The sequence below is a fragment of the Diabrotica virgifera genome, chromosome 2 (genome assembly GCF_917563875.1).
Source record: "Diabrotica virgifera virgifera chromosome 2, PGI_DIABVI_V3a".
NCBI lineage: Eukaryota > Metazoa > Arthropoda > Insecta > Coleoptera > Chrysomelidae > Diabrotica > Diabrotica virgifera.
This window is the reverse complement of record NC_065444.1, coordinates 102,305,301-102,321,500: the sequence shown is the minus strand read 5'-3', so window position 1 is coordinate 102,321,500 and position 16,200 is coordinate 102,305,301. Positions and strand designations below refer to the sequence as shown.

Genomic DNA, 16,200 nt, shown 5'->3' with positions numbered 1-16,200 from the left:
GTTTTTTACAAACTATTTATTTACTGATTAACTAGTTAGATTGTTAATATTTATTTACTTTACTATCTTTACTCAGATTAGTGTACTAAGAAGTTTCTTTCTGTCCTTTTCCTAGACGAATGAAAACGGAATGTGACTGCATATAGTAGAGTCCTTTTTGTTTTCTATATTCGTCGTCTGCTGTCTTGTAATTTGTAAAAGTCGCAGATTAAGGATGTACCAGAACTTTTTTTTATTGAAAAATTTACCGCATCCAACATGATGTGATTAGCGGGAATACAGTGTAGGAATACAGTTCCAATAACTTACAGTCTATAATAATATAATCCTATGAGTTTTAAATAATTAGCGATATTATTATAATTACAGTATGTATCTAAGTTTAGGAATACAGTGTAGGTATAAAATAGCAGTAACTTAGATTGTATAATATACATTTAATTATTATATTTATACTTAATATACATTTTAGATAGTTTGCTATATGGTCCTAGTAACAATCTGTGCTTAAAAGTTTGTTAATGTTGTTAGGAATATTGAATCTGATTCGTTCATTTGTAAAAAGTGGGCAGTCAATTAAAAAATGCTTTACATTATTTATTTTTTCACATATTTCACATTTAGAGAGTACGTGTATCTTGTGTGACCTATACGCAGACCCGTGATAACAGTTTGAAGTTTTCGGGTTCGTATTCTCAGTAGCCGCGGGTAAACATTATCTTTGATTGTTCTTAAAGATGTCTGTGAAAATTTCCATTCTTGGTTCCACTTACACATGATTAGATTTCTAAAGTACGATTTTATGTCACCCGCGAGATTTCGACACCCCGTTACCTCTGTTTCTACACTTTCCGACACTTTACGGGCGCACTGATCTGCTGCTTCGTTTCCATCAATACCAATATGAGATGGGATCCATATGAAGCATTACGTCTGGAATTTTTTTGAGCCTGTTCTAGTTCAGATTTTACCATTTTTCCAGGGGGCTTTTAGGATACACATGATTCAATGTTTGTAAAGCACTGAGTGAATCGCTTAGGATCAAGCATTTTGTTATTTTATTTTTGTTGACATGTTTAAGGGCTTTGAATATTGCATAAAGTTCAGCAGAAAAAATACTGAAATATTTGGGAAGTCTAAAATGATATTGATTTTTAGGGGTTACATATGCAGCACCTACTCCTATATTACATTTTGATGCATCTGTGTATATCTTGTAGCAATTATCTCCATGTTTGGCTATAATTGAGTTAAGGTTATTTTTAAAAACAGCTGGATTTGTTGAATGTTTACTAAATGCAGTAAGATTATAATTTATGTGGGGATATCAGTTTTCCAAGGAAGGGGATGGTCCAAATTTATTTGGATTGTACCAGAACTTCCAACAAGAAAAGTTTCATTAGATTTAAACAACTATTTACCATTTTAATTTTTAATTATTATTATAATGGTGAATTCTGCATCTGAGATTTTTCAACTTGTTACATAGTTTGTGTTTTCAAACAACTTTTTATAATAAAAATTTTCACATTGATATTGTGAAGTATAAAGGTACTTTACTCTTGAGTGAAAGTTATACTTTTAAACCTCTTATAAGGTTCATAAAATTTGGTATATCTGATGGTCGCATCTTAGGTCTAAAGTTCAGAGTTTTCCGTATGGTTCTAACTTACGCAGACAAAGTATATCACTATTATATATGACGTATCATTACAATTAATATTTTCAATTGTTCCGTTATGAATTTTGCACCAAAATGGTACAAAAAAATAAATATCCTATTCAAAAAAGTGAATAGCCTTTTGTTCGTTGCCCGATTGTAGTATATTATAATAGAATATTAATCGAGCTTAATGAATGACTAAAAGGCAGAATTGATAAGAAAAGCATGTGAACGGCCACGTGGCAACAAAAGATACGTTCTAACAATAACCGCGAAATAAAAATAGAGGTTTTAAACATTTATGGAGTAAAAACTGTCTAAAATATTTAGTTATAACATCTACAACATAGTTTTTAATGATTGCATGCAAAAATGGCATATCATTTTATCTTTTTAGGCATGTGTTAGTAATAGGTGAAAATTTCCTCAGGTTTAAACAGAAGAATTTAGCGTGATATGAATGGGAAGCAGAAAAAATTTGTTACTGTTAAAATTTTGATTATAAAAAATGGAATATTTTTACGTAACATTATACAACTAAAGAGTTTAAAGTAGCATAAAAGTATTTACAGTAAAAAGCAGAAACAAACCTGTTACGTAAGTTTTCTAGTTCGACAACAAATCATAAACAATTGAACAAACAAACTCTAACTAAAGATGCAAGATGTTGTTCTCCGACTTTATTTTTATAAATAACTTTCGGTCATTAAAAAACATACTGTTCTGTCCCTTATAAAATTAACATTATTGTGTTCTCCCCAAAATTGGGGTGGAGGTACAGCCTTTATTCACTACATTTGTATTCTCACATCCTGTTAGTACTTACTCATTTAACTACTACAGGGAAATAATCTAGAAATAGACCATTTTCGTGGCCCTCAAATATCCAGGTAGCTGACTATTTTTTAGTTATTGTAGACCTTTAGGACATATAGGATATTATTTATGTACAATAACTAAAAAAGTAGTCAGCTAGCTGGATCTTTGAGTGTCCTGAGAAAATCCTTATTTCTCTGGACTATACGAGTGTTTTACAAAAGAAATCTCAATTTAAATTTTTAAAAATGACATATATGGATCTAGTAAGTGTACTGACTTATTGAATCGATAGAGCAAAGACGTTACACTAAAAGGATATACAGTGAGGACGTTTGAGTTGGAATGAATTCATTTGCTCGAGAACGGGCGACTCTGGAGATAAATCCCGAAACAGATCGATTTTTATTTTTAAATTATAAATTTTTGGCATATACATCATACTAGTGACATCATCTACCAGGGCGTGATGACGTAATCGATGATTTTTTAAATGAGAATAGGGATCATGTGATAGCTCATTCGAAAGGTTATTCAATTCTCTATTCACTAATATAAACATTAATATAATTATTTGTACAGGGTCCCCAAAAAAAATCCTTTTATTAAATTAATTGAGACAAAAAGAAGAATATTATATGTAATTTATTAGACGAGATTTCCTCACTTCTTACCCTGTCCTGTAGTGCTTTTCCAGCAATCCTTCTTAAGATCTTCATTTCGTTCTTGAATCTTGATCAAGATCTCATTCAGATCTTGATTTCGTAGGTAAGTCATAACTGGTCTAATAACTGACTTATATATTCGGGCCTTTATTTCCACTCTTAGGTATTTGTTTTCCAAATTGTGTCGTTTGAAAAGTTAAAATAAGAAAACAATTATAATATGAAAAAAATAGACTACGGTTTCGAGGTAACTACACTCCTGGAACACTCAGTCAAGTAGATTTTTAATTAGTTAGGTCAACGTTTATTTTTTTTTTCTATCAGCAGTAAATAGTTATTTTCCTAACTAGTGCGGAAAGTAATACTTTCCCACACGAGACTGTCGTTGACCCGAACGACGCGACAGCGGTGTTCAGGCAGCCAGTCGAGTGCGGGGAAACACTCTCCGCATGAGTTAGGAACAATATTTTTTCTAGGGCCCTACGTTTGGAAAAAGCCACAAAAAATAGAGTCATATCAATTTTTCTTTAGAAGTGAAAATACAAAAATTAATTCTTTGACGAGGTTGTCAAAACCAAACTTTCAATATAATGGGTTACGGTTTCAATATAACGACGATATTGGTTTTCATGACGATGATTCAAAACCATTGTAATTGTCTACTGATTTGACATTTAAATATGTCAAAATAATTTTTTTTTTCATCGAATTATTGCGTTAATTTCATTAAAACATGAACACAATAAGATACATTTGAAATAAATTAGTAAATAATATCTAAATATTAGTTTATTGCATCTATTATAGTAAATGATAAGGCCATATTAGAAGGCATTCTAGTTTCTTGCACGCCGTGCGGGAACTGTTTCCCCGGAACCACCCAAAAAAAAGGAGAATTAATAAATAAAATAATTAAAAATTGATTTAGGGCCATCACTGTGGCTTTAGGAATAAAATAAAGTAAAATATGCATATAGGTAACAATGTATAGCAGACAGTGTGCAGACATTGACTTTTATTTTCCATAAGTACGTTATCAATAAGATACATAGGTGACGAAAAAAAAACAAAAACTGGAGCCCGCCAAAGCATTTCTGAGGTTTAGAGCGCTACTGTGCCGTAACTGATGCATATACGAAAAAATGCATAGGTTGGACCTTATTTGTAGAGAAAATAGTGTTCTTTAATGCCGTATAAGTTTTGTTTCAAAAAAATGCATAGGTAATGAGAAAATCGTAAAAACGTGCTTGCCAAGGGATAGGGGTAGTTTCTGCAGTTTATTTTCAAGGATAGGGGTAATTTTCTCAGGGATGTTGCAATAACCATATATATTTATAAAATACCCTATTGATGGAGCATATGCCCATATGGGTCAGAAAGCAAAAAAAAAGTTTTTTTTTCAACCCCAATTTTATTTTTTTTTTTTTTTTTGGCTACAGAGATTGCATCAAGAAATCGCTTTTGGTGTCTATGAATGGGTAATAAGAACGTGCACAAAATGATATATGAAGCATTTTAATAAAGGGCATGGTGTGTGAAGGATTCCAAGAAAATCACTTTCTTTATTAATTCTCCCTTTTTTGGGGTAGTTCCGGAGAAAAAAATGGAGGTGCATTATACAAATTTGTAAATAACACCAGTACATGGATAATTGTTGAAAGTTTTTTACTCTAGCATAACCGGTTCAGATGGTATAAAAGGGGAAATGTAACACCCTGTAATTAAAAAATGTGCAACTGCCCTTAAATGAAACCTATTCCAAAAAATCATACACTTATTTGTTATTAATTATCGCAGGGTTTCTTCTTGATTTCCATTACAGTTAGGGAAAAATATTTTTTTAAACATCTCTTTTAACAACTAAAAACTAGGAAATATATTTTCATTTTGCTATTTAGTAAATTTTTTGCAAATCGTACAGGAAGGGCTACGTTTCGCAAAAACTGCAAATTACCCCCTTCAAAGGGATGAAAAGGGGGGTTTTGGGGCGAAATTTTTTAAGAAAAAGTCTCATAATAAGCACTCACTGATACACCAGAAGGAAATAAAACCGGGCTTGTGTCCGTTTTGCGAGGTTCAAACTTTGTTTCCTACACTATAACCCCAAACTGTTAATCTATCAAACTGTTTTTGTTTTGTTGTTATTAACACATTACTGCACAAGTGGCCGTAAATTTAAATCTTTCATGAATTTTAGGACACCTTTTATACGCCAAAAGATCATAATTTAAAAATAAAATTGACATATAACTGGATTTGTCTCCAAAATCACCCATTCTGGAAAAAATTAATTTATTCCATCATTTTGCCACTCACTGTCTACAGTTGAAAATGTTGGATAGCACAAAGATATTTTAAATCTAGTGGACTTTAAAAGTCAGTATAATTCTAGAAACAAAGAAAAATACAATGGCATATAACATCAAACTGGATACTTAAATGATGCATCTTTATATCTTTGGTTATACTGTGTGAATTTTCAATTTGCGAATGTATCAGTCATGTGGTAAATGTCGTCCATTTAATTCTAAACTTGCGATTGCTTCTCCTCATACAAGTAGAGACCGTTTTACGATTTCTGAAAATGAAAAGAAACGAGGAAACTTCATACAAAGCAAGAACAATTGTGAGTAACTGCAAAAGTCAAGTGACTTTCATTCCTCTCGAGATGAAGCTCGAGCGGAGTGGCGACTCGAGTACAGTGCAAACAGAATTAGAGAAAAGAGTGCAGTTTGTTTAAGAATTTATTTTACGGTTATAGTGTAAAGACCGAAGCTCCACGGTTTAACGAACGAGTTATAAATACATTAAAGTGGAATAAAAGTTGAGTTTATCTTAAATGAAAGGCAAATGTGTGATTAATAGTCCAGCAGCAAATTCCTTGAAAAGCGTAAGTTTCGTTGAAACAAAAAACTTTTCTTGAAGTTTCGTTGAAGCAAAGAGAGGCTGGACTTACATAGTATGATAAAACTTTGCATCTGTTATTTGTATCTTGAGATAAGTAATAGCAGGAAAATAATATTTTAATAGGAACATTAATCAGAAACCGTTAACAAAAAGTTTAACTTAGAGCTGAGCTTTCATAAAAAAAATTCTACAATATATTTTTATGCTCTACCTAGTAGAGCAAGGGTACTCAGACCTGAAGTATTTGAGTTCTACCACAAAATATTCAAAAAACATTTGACGGATACGTAGATTTATGAGAATGCTTTTATTGTAAATGATTATCAATACAAAATATATTTAAGGCATCAAATCAATCAAGTATCACTAAAAGTTGTACTCTAATATACATATAGATAGTTTATTTTTCAATTTTTTTCCCATTTTTTGCGGTTTCGTATCTACATCTTTTCATCTGGCCATGCCACTTTTCTACTCTTCAAAATCTTTCCGGTTACTTGGTCCCATGTTTTTCTTGGTTTTCCCCCGGTTTTTTCCAATAATTTGGCTACCCAGATATCACTGGTATGGTATCTTTCATCCAGTGTAAATGATCTCATCTACTCAGCTGTCTCCATTCTATAAAGTCCAATGTGGATTGATTTTATTTTCAGTTCGTTCCTTATATCTATGTTTCTTATTACTCTGGGCTAATTAGCAAAATACAAGGAAAAGTTATTTACCAGCAATTTTATTGCTGGAATCGAACCTTATGATTGTATTCGCGGTGTGCAAGTACTTGGAAGGGAAACGAGAAACGACCGTGCGCGAGTCGCGGAGAAATATTGCAACTATCTTAAATAATTCATATTGTCAATTGAAATTGTCAAATTGACGTATATTTCATACCTTCTGTCATTGAAGCAGAAAAAATATATATTGCTCCACAATATCGATATGATATGCAATTATTATATAAAGGTAAAATTAATTAATTGTATTTTGCTTGCAGTACTGCATTTTAATAACTAATTTTATTTACTACATACAATTGTTTACGTTTGCATAACATAACCTGCATCTTATTTTTTCTTCTTATTATTTTTTTGGACTATGGCCTTGACAATTATCCAGTAACCAGGACTAATATAATTGGCCAATATAATTAAAAGTGCAAATAAAAGTACAGAGCGTAGAAATAGAGGTCGCTTTGCCGAACTTGCACGGTCCCAATATATTAATAATATAGGTATGCAAAGTCCGCAGAGAGTGTGCTACCTTCTTTATAAACAAAATGGTGCCTGAAAATCGTGTTATTTTCAATTTTTGCTCTATAACTCCAAAGATTTTAACTTTACACGAAAATACCCAAATAAAAATTCACTGTAATTTAATTCTGCATAGAGACATGTTTTCCCGATTTACTTAAATGAAAATTTTCCCCGGAAAACGCGGGTTTTTTCAACAAAATATTTAATTTTCAACTAAAATTTTAGATAAGTAATTGTTAATCAATAATTAAATAACTTGGTAATATAAAGCACTTTTCATATAGATTATAATTCCAGAAGCCGACGGAAATTGAATGAACAGTTAAGCAATAACTGAATTGTTAATTAAAAATTTTCGGTCACTATATCAACCACAATAATTATGATGCATAATAACTATGATTTTTGTATAAAAAGACACTGTACCTATCTAATGTACTTTACAGAATTGAAATTGGCCTCAAGAATATTTTAAAATTATAAACAATTTTTTGGTTTAAAAATAAATAGAATATCTCGGGAAATATTAAATTAAATTAAATAGAGAAAACGGTATTGGAAAAAAGCGACAGGACGCTTCTTTAAAAAAAAAACATTTAAATGTGATAAGTGGTTCCTGAGATATAAACGGTCAAAGTTGACCGGTATGTACGGCAAATATATAAACAATAGGATCATAATTTTCAAACCATCACCTTTATATTTTTGTCATCTTTTTCCACACCAATTTTCATATCTTTAAAATACTCATAACATATATTATTATAATAAAAACTATCGATATTACGAGTGAAAATTGTCAAAAATAGCAAAATTCCAATCAAAAATTAAGTTGGAGAAAATGTAATATCAAAGTTCAAAATCGGTATACGTTAAAAAAATGCATTTTCTCGGCTTCCCATGGAGCAATTTTCTTCATTCTTTTTTTGTTCCCAAGTAACTCGAGTAGAGCCATCGAACCAACGCATTATTAAATGTAAAAGTTGCTTTTGTTTTGGTATAATAGATTAATTTATTTATAAGAAAAGAAAACTATATATTTTTTCCAGCTGTAGACTTTTTTTACATAAACTTACTACAAGTGTACCTTTTAACATTAAAAACACAAATATTCTCATTTGAAAGCTGTATAATGGTTTAAATAATCCTTATTTAGACAAATTAAAAATTTTTGGTACAATAAAAAATAAATTTATTATAACAAAACAAAAACAATTTTGACATTAAATAATGCGTTAGTTAGATGGCTCTACTCGAGTTACTTGGGAACAAAAAAAGAATGAAGAAAATTCCTCCATGAGAAGCCGAGAAACTGCATTTTTTTAACGTACAACGATTTTGAACTTTGAGATTACATTTTCTCCAACCTAATTTTTGATTGGAATTTTGCTATTTTTGGCAATTTTCACTCGTAATATCGATAGTTTTTATTATAATAATATATGTTATGAGTATTTTAAAGATATGAAAATTGGGGTGGAAAAAGAGGATCGAAATAAAAAGGAGATGGTTCAAAAATTATGATACTATTGTTTATATCTTTGTCGTAAATAACGGTCAATTTTGACCGATTGTATCTCAGGAACCACTTATCACATTTACACTTTTTTCTTATAAAAGAAGCGTCCTGCCGCTTTTTTTCTAATACCGTTTTCTTGATTTAATTTAATTTAATATTTTCCTAGATATTCTATTTGTTTATAAGCCAAAAAATTGTTTATAATTTGAAAATATTCCTGAGGCCTCTAAAATAGTCCAATTTTAATTCCGTAAAGTACATTAGATATGTACAGTGTCTTTTTTTACGAAAATCATAGTTATTTTTATGTATCGTAATTATTGTGGTTATTATAGTGACCGTAAAGTTTTAATTTACAATTCAATTGTTGCTAAACTGTTTATTCAATTTCCGTCGGCTTCTGGAATTGTAATCTACACCAAAAGTGCTTTTATACTACCATGTTATTTAATTATTGATAAACAATTACTTATTTAAAATTTTAGTTGAAAATTAAAGATTTTGTTGGAAAAACCCCCACTTGCGGGGAAAATTTTCGTCGAAGTAAATCGATAAAAACAAGTCTTTATGCAGAATTGAATTACGGTGAATTTTTATTTGGGTGTTTTTGGTGTAAATTTAAAATCTTTGGAATTATAGAGCAGAAATTGAAAAAAAAACACGATTTTCGGGCTCCATTTTGTTTATAAAAAAAGTGGCACACTATCTGCGGATTTTGCATACCCATATTATTAATATATACAATCATAAGATTCGATTTAAGCAATAAAATTGCTGGTAAATAACTTTTCCCAAAAACGGCCTATTCTGCGATAATCCGGCCTGACTATATTCTATCCATTTTGGTAGCACCTTAAACTTTTCTTAAACATTTCATCTCTATAGATCTTGCTCTGTTGCCGTTCCGTTAGTACCCATCATTTGCTGCCAAAAGTAAGAATAGGTATATAAAATGCTTGTTAAACTTTCATTTTTGTATTCCGTGAAATTTCTTTTTGGCGTATCAACTTTGTTTATTGTATGATACAGTTGTAGCATTTTCTCTATTCTAGTATTGATTTCTACTTCTAAAGATCCTATTTTTTCTATGATTATTTATATATTTTGCAGATTTCTATACCCTACATCCATCTTTGAACTTCTTGTTTTGCATTTACTTTGTTATTTTCACTTTATATGTTTTTCATTGTTCTTAGTAACTTGTGCATTCCTTTTTCTCTTAGTATATGTCGTAGTTTTTATCTTGGTACTTTATCCAAGGCTTTTTTAGAAATGCTAAGTATATTTTTATTTTCTTTTGCAGAGCCTTTTGTGTTTTCTGTTTTGTAGTAAATATTTTATACGGTATACTCCTACCACTTCTAAATCTACTTTGTGCTTCGTCTATTGTGTGTTCTGTCATTATTATTAATGTATGTTTATTTATTTTTTCTGACTGTTCGTATAGGTACAAAACAGATTTAATAGTTATTACATTCTCTCCTTTTTATTTTTTTTGTATATGGTACCATTAATACCACTTTCCAATCCCCGAGATGTCTTCATTTTCCATATTTTATTCATTTTTTTTTTTATTAATATTTATTCTGCCTTTTCCATATTTTTTATAGGGTTTGCTGTTATTTTATCCACTGCAGGTGGTTTTCCGTACTTTCCAACGTTAATATTGCTTCTTCTTGTTTTTCATTGGTTGTTAGTTTTATGTGTTATCGTCCAATATATTATTGTGTTCTTCATTGGTCTTTTTGGTTTATATTCGTTAATAGTTCCATCTGTTAACTATTGGTTGTGTTTCTGTTTGCTATCTTCTTTATTTTATCTTCAAATTTTTCTTAATAATTATCCCTTTGCTGTTGTTACTAATATTTTTATCTTTTTTTTTCATTTTTATAATTATTGCCATTCTTTGAAAAGCTTTTAAATATTTAAATTGCTTTAAATATTTAAAAGCAAGAGGAACTTAAAACAATGAGTAAGTAACCTACTTTTAAAAGTAATATCAGTCTGATGAGCTATTATGTACAGAAAGTCTTTATTGATATTTTCCATCGCAGTATTTAAAAAATTAAATTTAATAACATTTTTATATTAATTTTAATAAAAAATTAAATTTACTAATAAAATCCTTTGACTTTCAGATTCTGTTTGATTTTATAGTACCTACATTAGAAATTATTAAATACACCCTCGTAACATATCTACAAGAAACACCAAATACCTTAGAAAACCAAGTAAATAAAAATTTGCTCTTAAAAAGATTTAGCAGGAAAATCAATTTTCAATTATTGTAAACACGTTAAAGAAATAGGAATCCATCTTGCCTTGTCTGTCTGAGAGTCTGAGTTTGTGTTCATTTCATTTTACGTTATTTTATTTCAGCCATTATCATTTTTCTTTAAATATTGACGGGAAAACAGATCATGTAAAAGATGAGGGTAATAAATGACGTTTGATGTTCGCTTATTTTACGTTCTTAAATAAGAGGTTGATGTTTCTGTTCGAAAATACAAAATACATATTTGGTTTTATGTAGCAACGTTTTAATAATAAAGCAACATTTAGGAAAAAAATTTTGATGTCTATGCTTCTATCTACATGTATTATTACTAATGTATTTGTTTTTATGTTTTATGTGTTAGGAATTAGACAGGGTGTAACAAAAATACAGGTCATAACATAAATTTAATCACATATTCTAGAACCAAAAATAGTTCGATTGAACCTAACTTACCTTAGTACAAATGTTCACATAAAAAGTTACAGCCCTTTGAAGTTACAAAATAAAAATCGATTTTTTCCAATATATCGAAAACTGTTTGAGATATTTTATTGAAAATGGACACGTGGCATTGTTCTGGCAGTAGTATCTTAAAAAAAAATTATAGTGAAATTTAGACACCCCATAAAAATTTTATGGGGGTTTTGTTCTTTAAACCCCTCAAACTCTTTTGTACGTCCCAATTTAATTATTATTGTAGTACCCTTAGTTAAACACAATGTTTTAAAAACTTTTTTGCCTCTTAGTACTTTTTCGAAAAGTCGAGTTTTAATCGAGATATTTTGAATATTTGTCAAATCCACCACATATTTGTATATGGTTAAGTACGATTATGGAGACTTAGTAATAATATGAAAATTTATTTATGATTTACATTTTTAGGTATATTTTGAACCATATTAAAAAAGAAGCCACATCTCGATAAAAGGTGCCTCATCGAAAAAATACAAAGAGGCAAAAAAGTTTTAAAAACACTGTGTTTAACTAATGGTATCGCAGTAATAGTTTAATTGGAACGTACACAAACATTTGGGGGATTTAAAGGAACAAAACCCCCATAAAAATGTTAAGTAAACATATTAAAAAAGAAGCCGCAACTCGATAAAAACTGCCATATCGAAAAAATACTAAGAGCCAAAAAAGTTTTAAAAATATTGAGTTTAACTAATGGTACCACAATAATAATTTAATTGGAACGTACATAAAAGTTTGGGGGGGTTTAAGGGAACAAAACCCCCATACAATTTTTATGGGGTGCACCAATTTCACTATAATTTTTCTTTAAGATATTCCTGCCATAAGAATGCTACATGTCCGTTTTCAATAAAAAATCTCGAATAGTTTTCGATATATTCGAAAAAATCGATTTTAATTTTGTAATTTCAAAGGGCTGTAACTTTTTTTATGTGCATATTAGTACAAAGGTAATTTAGGTTAATTAATTTTATTTTTGGTCCCAGAATATGTGATTTAATTTATGACCTGTATTTTTGTTACACCCTGTATATAATGATGGATTTAAATGCTATTACGTTAGATCCAATTTTAAGTAAAAAGAAACTATTCCACTAATAATTACTTCCTCTTCTACTAGCTTACGCTTACAGCATTTAGTCTATTATTTTCGTTGGTGCCTTTTGATGCTTTGAATATGGTCTCCACATGCTCTCTCTACGCCAATTTCGTATGTGTTGAAGCCGGGTCAACTTTTCATCTGGAATGTTTTGTGCCTTCTATTTTCTGCATCCAGATTTAGCCATACGGCTCACACTCCCTCTAAGGGGAAAATTGACTCCCACTATCCCAGATACCTACGGTATCAAAAGGATTGAGCTCTGGTGGGACTCTTTCCGTGTTATCGAGTCCTAGATGATTTGGTTTGCAGGTGTATCTCCGAAAAATTTTCGTACACATCTGGCCGTTGCGAGTAGAACAGCTTTCTGCATGCTCTTGTAAAGGTGTTCATTTAGACCCAACTTTTTTATGCTTTCGAGAAGGTTCCTCGGAATGACTCCAGTAGTAGACATAATAATAAGTATCGTCTGGGTACTTTGCATTCTCCATTGTCTTCGTATTTGAATTTCCAGATCTCTGTATGTTCTTGGCGATCTTTTCAGTAAATTTACTACGTAGATTATTGTTGTTAGGTATCGCCACATGGCCACATCAATTAGTGTTGTTTGTCTTTTTAATTTATTAACTAGTATGAGATCTGGTCTATTATGTGCCACTGTTTGGTCTGTGAGCACAGTGCGGTCCCAGTATAGCTTGTAGTTGCCATCCTTAAGCATAATCTCAGGGACGTATTGATAATATGGGAGATGGTACGTTTGGAGAAGTCCCAGTTTGATAGATATCTCTTGGTAAAGGATGCCCACTGGTTTTCCCACTGCGTCATGCCGTTCCTTGTATTCAGTTGCAGTAGATGCCTGGCAGCCCCCTGTAAGATGTTGGATGGTTTCTTGGGTTTGATATCCATATCGGAATTTGTCGTTTTGGACCTGAGGGTCTTTAATGATATTCAGGTAATTTTTTCTGCATTACTAATAATCTTATTATTAATGAGAATCTGGCCTAGATAGAAAGCTTACCTTATTTCATCGGATGGACAAATTCTCGCAAAATTTTTGCTCGACCTAGTACTTCTTATTTTCTGACATAATCTGTTCCTAGGATTAAAAGACGTATCTACGATGCATTGTGATTGTAGCGTATATACTATAAAGAGTCGTAACTTAAGACAAGTATCTTTAGGAGTCAGTTATTTGGTGAGTTTGAGGAATGAAGTTCTCGCTATTGATCGTGAAAAACAGCATGCTTCTGGCTATTTGTAGATTAGCTATTTCTTCGGATTTTGTATCTATAAAAGAGTTGCTTTCTAACCTTCCCAGTAGGTATTCGTTTGGGTTTTCCAAATTGCAAATTCATAATTTTGCATAAAACCAAACGTCTCAAGCTTTTCTAGTAGTAGTGGTGGTAGATGTATAGCATTACGCTGTAATTACTATTTTCTGCTGATTTTAGTTTTTATTTTTAATAACTTTTCGCAAAACGAAATACCTAATATGTGTCATATAAATTCACATGTAAATACAGAGCAGATGTTAAACGAAACGTTAAAGAGATTGTATAAGATTAATTTTTCTTTCAAAGAAACACTTCTTAATTGATTACGATGTTTTCAGCCTCGTTATGTCAAAATTCTTGAAATCCATAAAGTTTCTCAATTTATGGCTTTCTCTGGTTTATCTAAGAAACCGCAAATCAGTTGACATAACAGTGGGGTTTCGTTCGACCCAGTCAGTCTACTACCAGCGTCTGCACAACACACGCCCTTCGATTGTCGATATAGGTCAACAACACACCGCTTGTTCACACAAAATAAATAAACATATTACCGTTCGTTGTACACGTTATTTCTTTGTCGTTTTAATTAAATTCCGCCATACACCAACCGGAATATTGGTGACCCCCGCGAGTATTTAAACCGCCGCGAAAATTTAAAAAGTTAGTGTTAATAATATTATACTTTTGCCGGTTTTAAATACAGTTAACATCGAAAATGACGGACGCTAGCACCAGTGCCAATACCAGTGCTTTAGTTGATCGGATTTCAGTTAGAATCCCACCGTTCTGGCCCAACGATCCTGAAATATGGTTCCTGCAAGTAGAAAACCAATTTACACTGGCAAATATAACAAGTGACGCAACCAAATTCAACTATATAGTTGCCAATTTAGACACAGCCTACATATTAGAAGTTAGGGACATCATTGTTTCACCACCAGCTACAGAGAGGTATGCAAAATTAAAATCAGAATTAATTAAGAGACTTAGTGCATCACAGCAACAAAAAATTAAAAGACTACTTGAGCATGAAGAACTGGGCAATCGAAGACCTTCGCAGTTCTTACGACATTTACAGTCTTTAGCAGGCACAACGGTACCAGACAATATTTTAAGGCCTCTGTGGTTAGGTAGACTGCCCGCGTCTACACAGGCTATTCTAGCTACTCAAGCTAAAGCTAGTTTGGACGCAGTTGCCGAGCTAGCTTACACAATATCTGAAGCTATAGCTCCTAGGGCCCAAATTTCAGAAGCTTCCAACACTCTTGAAAGTACTATTGATAAATTGACAGCCGAATTAGCTGACATGCAAATCTAGCTAGCTTGACGCAGGCTCAAGCACAAACAAACACATACCGTCGCAACCGCAGCAACTCAAGACGAAGACCATATCCTAGAGACAGTAGCTACAGTAGGGAACATAATAGTGACATATTATGTTGGTATCACTACCGTTTTGGTGACCAGGCTCGAAAGTGCTCTCCTCCGTGCAAGCACCAGGGAAACATCACGGGCAGTCGGTAAATGCGGCATCCGATCGAAGCTCAAAGTCTCGCCGCCTTTTCGTAACAGACTATGATACAACAGTTTTTAATCGATACCGGAGCCGATCTGTGCGTTTTCCCGCGAAAATATATACGGGGTGCACGCGAAAAGACCTCATATGAACTATACGCGGCCAATGATACTAAAATCGCGACGTACGGCTATGTGAACTTGACATTAAACATCGGACTACGGCGTGATTTTACGTGGCGGTTCGTAGTGGCGGACATTTCAAAGCCCATTATCGGGGCCGATTTTCTTTCCCATTTCGCTCTCCTAGTGAACATTGCTAACCAGTGCTTAGTAGACAGTACGACAACCCTTCGAACAAAGGGACTCGTTAAAGAGTGTTTCGACGGCAGCGTAAAGACTATCGCGGAAGCGTCGCGTTACCACGAACTGCTGCTACGATTTCCGGAAATCACGTGACCCGCCGGTATAGTGAAAGACGTTCAACATCAAACCAAGCACCACATCGATACAACACCAGGTCCACCCGTTTTTTCGAAGCCTCGACGATTAGCACCTGACAAACTGCAATGGGCTAAAAATGAGTTCGAAAATCTTCTACGACTAGGCATCATAAGACCATCGAAAAGTAACTGGTCTACTCCACTGCACATGGTCCCGAAGAAAGGTGAGGAATGGAGACCCTGCGGAGATTATCGACGTCTAAACCAAAAAACAATTCCAGATTGATATCCAATTCC

General features: G+C 32.3%; 1 protein-coding gene across 1 annotated transcript; it reads left to right on the top strand.

Annotated features, from left to right (window-relative positions):
- The first annotated feature begins 14,660 nt into the window (after positions 1-14,660).
- Positions 14,661-15,263, top strand: LOC114333740 (uncharacterized). The gene has a single exon (XM_050644811.1). It carries the CDS (start codon positions 14,661-14,663, stop codon positions 15,261-15,263), a length of 603 nt encoding a protein of 200 aa, XP_050500768.1.
- Positions 15,264-16,200: the final 937 nt, after the last annotated feature.

Excerpts from the sequence above, each read along its gene's own strand:
- LOC114333740 (XM_050644811.1), top strand. The coding sequence starts at position 14,661 with ATGACGGACGCTAGCACCAGTGCCAATACCAGTGCTTTAGTTGATCGG.